This window comes from Pocillopora damicornis, chromosome 2, assembly GCF_964200805.1.
Source record: "Pocillopora damicornis chromosome 2, jaPocDami1.2, whole genome shotgun sequence".
Lineage (NCBI taxonomy): Eukaryota > Metazoa > Cnidaria > Anthozoa > Scleractinia > Pocilloporidae > Pocillopora > Pocillopora damicornis.
This window is the reverse complement of record NC_142671.1, coordinates 30,508,957-30,514,956: the sequence shown is the minus strand read 5'-3', so window position 1 is coordinate 30,514,956 and position 6,000 is coordinate 30,508,957. Positions and strand designations below refer to the sequence as shown.

Below are 6,000 nucleotides of genomic sequence, written 5' to 3'. Positions count from 1 at the left end.
TTGTATCACTTTCTGGTGGCTACATTTGAGCTCAAGGGAAAACCTGCACTGACGTCGCCTTGCCACTTTTGCTAGTTGTGTCTCTATCCATTCTGAACGATTTTGCGAGTATTCAATAGTTTGAACAGTACAGTTTTGAATGGCATCACAGCGAAAATCGTCAAATACAGATCGATTGCAGACAGTATTATTTTAAAAACGCTTTGTCAAGTGAGAAAGGGAAAATCAGTTCCCTATTTTCAATGTTATTTGGATTAGTTTCACAGCTTGATCAACGGATGAAAAAAATTTATACAACAATTCAACTTTTTTCCTTTTTTTAATTTATATAAATCAATTAATAATGGTCAGAGGAATACATTATTTGAGACCTGGTTTGATCCTCTCTCTAACGTGGAGAAAGATCAAGACATGATAAATTTCTTAGACAAAGCCGCACTATGGAGTTCTTCCTAATTGGTTTACCATTCCCCCTCATAATGGTAACAGATTGCATATCTGACTTCCAGTACAATTTTAAACGCGAGGCCCCTTCTATTCCTTCTATGGCTGCTAAGTTAGATAGAACGGCTGCTACAACTTCGTTGTCTCAAGACTTCTTTCACAATGTTTATAAGAAAACACTGCACCAGAATGTATTCAATAAATAATCTGCTTAGAGCAAGGCGAGCGCAATCAATTGTGACAAGATGGTACCCTAGAAAAGAAAATCAACGTTGTTTGTTGAAAGACAAAACAGTGGCAACTAAACAGACGCAATTCTTGTAAACAAGTCGTCTCTTTGTTATGGTACAATGAATGAACGCCACCCTCTTAGACGCAACGCTTTTCAATATCCTTGCAGCGGTCGATCGAGTCAATTAATAATTTTCTAACAGCAAAAGCATGAAAACTAATCTTTTAATAATTAAAAAAAAAGAAACTTAGTTATTTTGTGTTTTACTTCATAAATGTGACTTTTTAGGTTACCCTTGAATAAAATTATTGAAGGTTCTATTCTAAAACCAAAAATTCCTAAAATCCACTTAAGACAAAGAATAAGGTTTTCCAAAAGCATACACAACAACTGAGATCCCATTGAAGTAGAGAAGTAACTTGAGACTTACTCTCAACAACCAGACTGATGTTTTTCCTCTTAAACAGGCCATGGTCGTCCACTTCGCAGCTGTAATTTGTATTTCTTTCTTCTTCAGTGACGTTGATTTGAAGTCGCACACTAGTGCTGTTTTGCACAACAGCGCCATTCTTTCTCCAAACAATGCGGGGAGCTGGTCCACCTTCCGCCGGGCACCACAGAGATGATGAATGATTGAGCAGGACAAACTGAGTTTTTGCGACCTTTTCTAGGTTAGTAGGGACTGGGAAAAACACAATAAGACATGAATAAACTATACCAATGAGAAAATAATAACGTCTAAACCTAACAAATATTTACCTGTTACATTTAGTACTTTTCCCTCATAGGTATTGTACGTTAGCACGTATCCATGGCCAGATGAAAATTTCAACCACATGTTCTTTCCACTGGAACGTAGTTTAATGCGAGGAACGTATCTTCCACAAAATACACCCAAAAGATTTCCAGACTGATTATACCCATCACGGATCTCAAGATATTCCTCATCAGCACAAGGTGCTCTAGGTGAGTCAGGGTCCATCCATAGCCCCAATTCTATTTCCACATATTGCCCTTTTTCTACTTGAGGACGGTAGGTTGTATCAAAGTCTGGGATGTATCGGGAGTATACTTCCGCGATTATTGCAACTGTAACAAAGATCATAATTTCACAGAGGAATAAATATACATAATTTGCACAGTTAGTTCATTAATGACTGTCTATCTCGTTTTTTTAAGCCTCCGTTATCGTGCGCGTAAACGATAATGTAGACTCAAAATTCCTACGTCAATAATAAACAACTGATTCATGCTGTGCTACAAGAGTCAAATGTTCCCAGTCATCTATGTGGTAAGCATGGATTTCACACATAAACTTTACGTAAATAACGATGTTTTTTGTCAAGAACTGTTATGAATAGCCCTTGGTTGGGCTTGGATAGCTTCCGTTCGCATAATAGTCTAAACTGCCAGACTGCAATGCTCATCGGTAAAATTGCATAGTTTGCTTGAAATTTTTACCAAGACTCTTAAATTACGCTTTTAATTACCCTCGGTGGCCTAAAAAGATCGTTCCTTCAGTTAGTATTTTCACAAATGTGGATGATAACCTTGGCCTAAAATGTAGCGCTAATTATAACCAATTTATGGAGCATATAGATTCCTCAAACTTAGCACAATAACATTTCTTTGCTGAGTCGTAATAATCAAAATGAAGGAGCTGCTAAAAGGCATTAACACTGTAAAACAAAACGAGAAATTATCAAGGTATAACAACAAATTATTTGTATTTAGAGCCAATGAATTTCACTGAACTTTCCTACAACTGTTCTGCGTATAAATAATGTTACTGATTTCACTTAGTTTTGCCCATATTTTTACGTGAACTTGCTGACAGAATACTCACCTCGAACACTGCTTATTTTGAACCATTCTACCGATAGAATTGATCCAAGCTTACCCTCGGCAGATGAGAATAATCTTTGCCTAAAAATTTTCTTACAAATTTTCTCACAACCAAAACTACTCAAGGGTGTCTCACGCTCGCTCGTGAAAACCACACGTCTTAAACAGGCGCAACCGACTTACCCAAAACAAAAGAGAAAGTCCACATGTTAGACATCTTTCCTAGAAAGAAAAGCAAATGAGAATAAAAATAAATTCAAATCTATCTTATCTGTGAGCCTCTACTCAGCACCTCAGCATATCTATACGTTGTAAACGTTCCGATCCAGTATCATCATCGGCTTCGACCTTATAGCAACATCCGGCATATTTCCATTGACTGCTCTTTTATCATTGTGTCACACCTACCCAATTCTAGTAGTATTCCATCAGTGTTCTTTGTGAAAAGTTGCGTCGGCAAATGAAATGAAAATTCATCGTCGTCACAATTTTATTAAGAAGTCAGTTGCTCACATAACGACACAAAGCGTTATGTTCTCTTATCCTCGTTTTTTTTTTTTTCCCTTTCATTTTTCTCCGGTAGTGTAGCATAAGACTCTACTTAAATTAATTTCATCAACAGTTATAACACAAAAAAGCTACAAGATTACCTGAATAGTGTTTCTTTCCTTTCTCCGCTTAAGTGTTTTTATGCTGCAGTCGCATTTACCAACACAACAAATATTTTATTCACGTATACATCAATAAAACCCTAACAGATGTTTCAAGCTGGTGTGGTTATACGTAAGTTGCTCAAGTGGAGGCTCGACATATTTTTATCTCAGGTAGCCTCTGAAGAAGAATTTTTCAATGTGTTTAACAAAGCTGAATTGAGGAACAAAAAAGATAAAAAAGATAGTGTTCGCACTAGTTATGGCAAAATAATAACGTAACTCATTTTTTCAGAGGAGAAAATCTTTCACAAAATGAAGTCAGCCTCTAGTACCTATGGTCATTTCCTCTTTGTTTAATAGTTAACATTTCAAATGTCTCATTCTTATTTTGGAAAGGAAGTTTTAAAACCCGCCAATCCTTCGTCGTACTTTGTAAATAAAAACATTTATACCTTTAATTTTGAAACCGAAAATCGATTGCAAGACTCGATGTCTTAAGTTAAGCACTGTTAACATGCAAGACTAACCTTTAATATTATTGTAAGTTATATGAAAGAAACAGTAATATTATATTAAAAATAGGCTTGGTAAACAAACTTGTTGTCCTCTTTCCAAGGACTAACAACTTGAAAAACAGTTTTAGTTATAGCGGCGCAACCCTTTGGAATAGCTTTCCCTGTAACATTAAAGAGTCTGGTTCATTAAACCAATTTAAACGCCTTCTTTATCATAATTTTTAAACACGGCATCCACGGAAATCAGGTTTTTAAGTGGCACATTGTTGTAATTTAATATAATGTTAGGATAAGGATTTTTAGATTCTTAGGACATTAGTCATTGTAATGGAATTTTTTTGTACCTGATGAATTTTTTTTACCGTGTATAAATAAAGATTAAATGAATAAATAAATAAATAAAGTTGACGAGAAAAAAAAAAGGAACGAACTAAATGACCCTAATAACGACAAAAACGTTTTAACTTTAACGAGAGCGAATTCAAAGATAACACAATCAAAAAGCATGTTAACAATGTTATATATAATTCTTTTGTGCCTCTGTGTATTCATGCGCTCGTCTGTATTTTAACCGCTTGTTTATTAATCCTGTTGTCCCAGTAAATTTGCTGAAACTTGTTATTACGCTACATTATCTAAATCTATATTGAAGAAAATAAGCACCCGAGCACCATTTGTTATAATTGAAGATCTGCACATAAAAACGCACGCGGAATCTAAACGCGCGCAATTTAATTATTTCCCTATAGAAGATTCAAATCACTGAAAAAGTTATCAACATTTAATAACAACAAAATCTAGAGGATATGTGTTAACAAATAGTTAAATCATTAACCGGTCTTATGTACTGGTAACTTCTATTTTTTATCTTCTGTTGCGAAATGAAGTTCATTTGCGAGGATTTCGCATATGGTGCTGAGAATCTACCTCACATCTTCATCTTTATCGCTATCGCTCTCTTAATTCGTAAAAATTCCTTAGGATGTATCTCGTGCGGCCGTCAAAAGGTCACAGGTTGAAAATCGAAATGAAACTGAGAACGTCTGAGTCTTGAAATTTAATGCCCCTTTTTTATATTTGCCTTTTGAAATCGCGAAAATAAAACCCCGTTAAATATCGTCTCCACAAAATCGAAAAATTAAGTACCCACGAAATTTTAATAAAATTTAAAATCACTAAGTTAAAAGTACCCGAAAAATAAATTAAGAAAAAGCCGATTGAGAATCGTCAATTTCCCTTTTTTATTTGCATGAAGACTTTGGGAGGCCGTGAAAGATGCCACTGAAATATTCACATATTTTGTTGCACTTCCTCTCCTACCGAAGAACTTGACGCAGAATTCAGTTATTATTGTTTGCCCAACTTTCTCAATTTTGATTAGCTTAATAGGACATTTCATATTGAAATCAGGCTTGTTGACAATTTTAAATTGTTGAAAATTGACTAAAATTTATTTAAGTGTACGCATGCGCGTATCTCTGTGTTCAGCTGAACGCAAGGAAGTGAATGAGAAACTTTAGAGGGAATTGTTTGTCTCAGCTGGTTATTTTGCTCCTAGTTTGACTGATGTCAAGGCTCTCCGAGTTGTTCTTTACTCCTTACTCATTAGAAATATTAGTAAATTTTGAATCTTTCCCAAAATGCCACAGTGTTATCTGCAAAACGGGACCATCTCAGTCATGAGAGGACGCGAGGACATACTACAAAGACACAAAGAAAAAGAGAGCTTTTCCATGAGCATAAGCAGCCGAGACTTGAGAATTTTAATCACAACTTTCCGAGGGAAAATTGGACACTAAAAAACCGTGAATTGTTTGGCTGAATAGCTATAATTTTATTGATAGAGGGCGGGGGAGGGGCAAGGAATACTTGGAAATAACGAATGACGAGAGTAGGGGTCTAAAGGTATAGTCAAGAGGTTCTCTTAAAGGAACTTTTCCTTTTAACAACCAATTACAAAACCATATAAATATACAATTGCAAAACGAAAATTCTTTGGTTATTGAGACAAAAAAATACATCCACCGTATATCATAAAAGTGGACTTCTGTTTACTGCTAAAAAATATCATGCGATTGTCTCCCGGCCTTCTTTTGAGGAATGCATGCTTAGATAACGTCGCCAGATTTTCCAACGCAAAACTCAATCTATTCTCAAATCAGTTGATAAAAAAAGCCCACACAGATGTTTAAAGCTGCTCAATGAGACTGTCTCATTTTAAATTCACTTTGGGTTGTTTATGTATCTATAATGCTTTTTTAAATTTACTAGTTTGGGCTAAAATAATTAAGTCTACAAGACCAGGGTTAAA

The 6,000-nt window shown here is 35.3% G+C and overlaps 1 protein-coding gene across 1 annotated transcript in view; it reads right to left on the bottom strand.

The window, feature by feature from the left end:
• Nucleotides 1-2,906, bottom strand: part of LOC149050809 (uncharacterized) — a 51,301-nt gene extending 48,395 nt beyond the window's left edge. The window contains exons 1-3 of the mRNA XM_089198359.1: nt 2,705-2,906; nt 1,436-1,765; nt 1,107-1,358 (exon numbers count right to left, since the gene is read on the bottom strand). Of these exons, the coding sequence (XP_089054485.1) occupies nt 1,107-1,358; nt 1,436-1,765; nt 2,705-2,738 (616 nt within the window). The 5' untranslated portion in view covers nt 2,739-2,906. The remainder of the gene's footprint in view (nt 1-1,106; nt 1,359-1,435; nt 1,766-2,704) is intronic.
• Nucleotides 2,907-6,000: the final 3,094 nt, after the last annotated feature.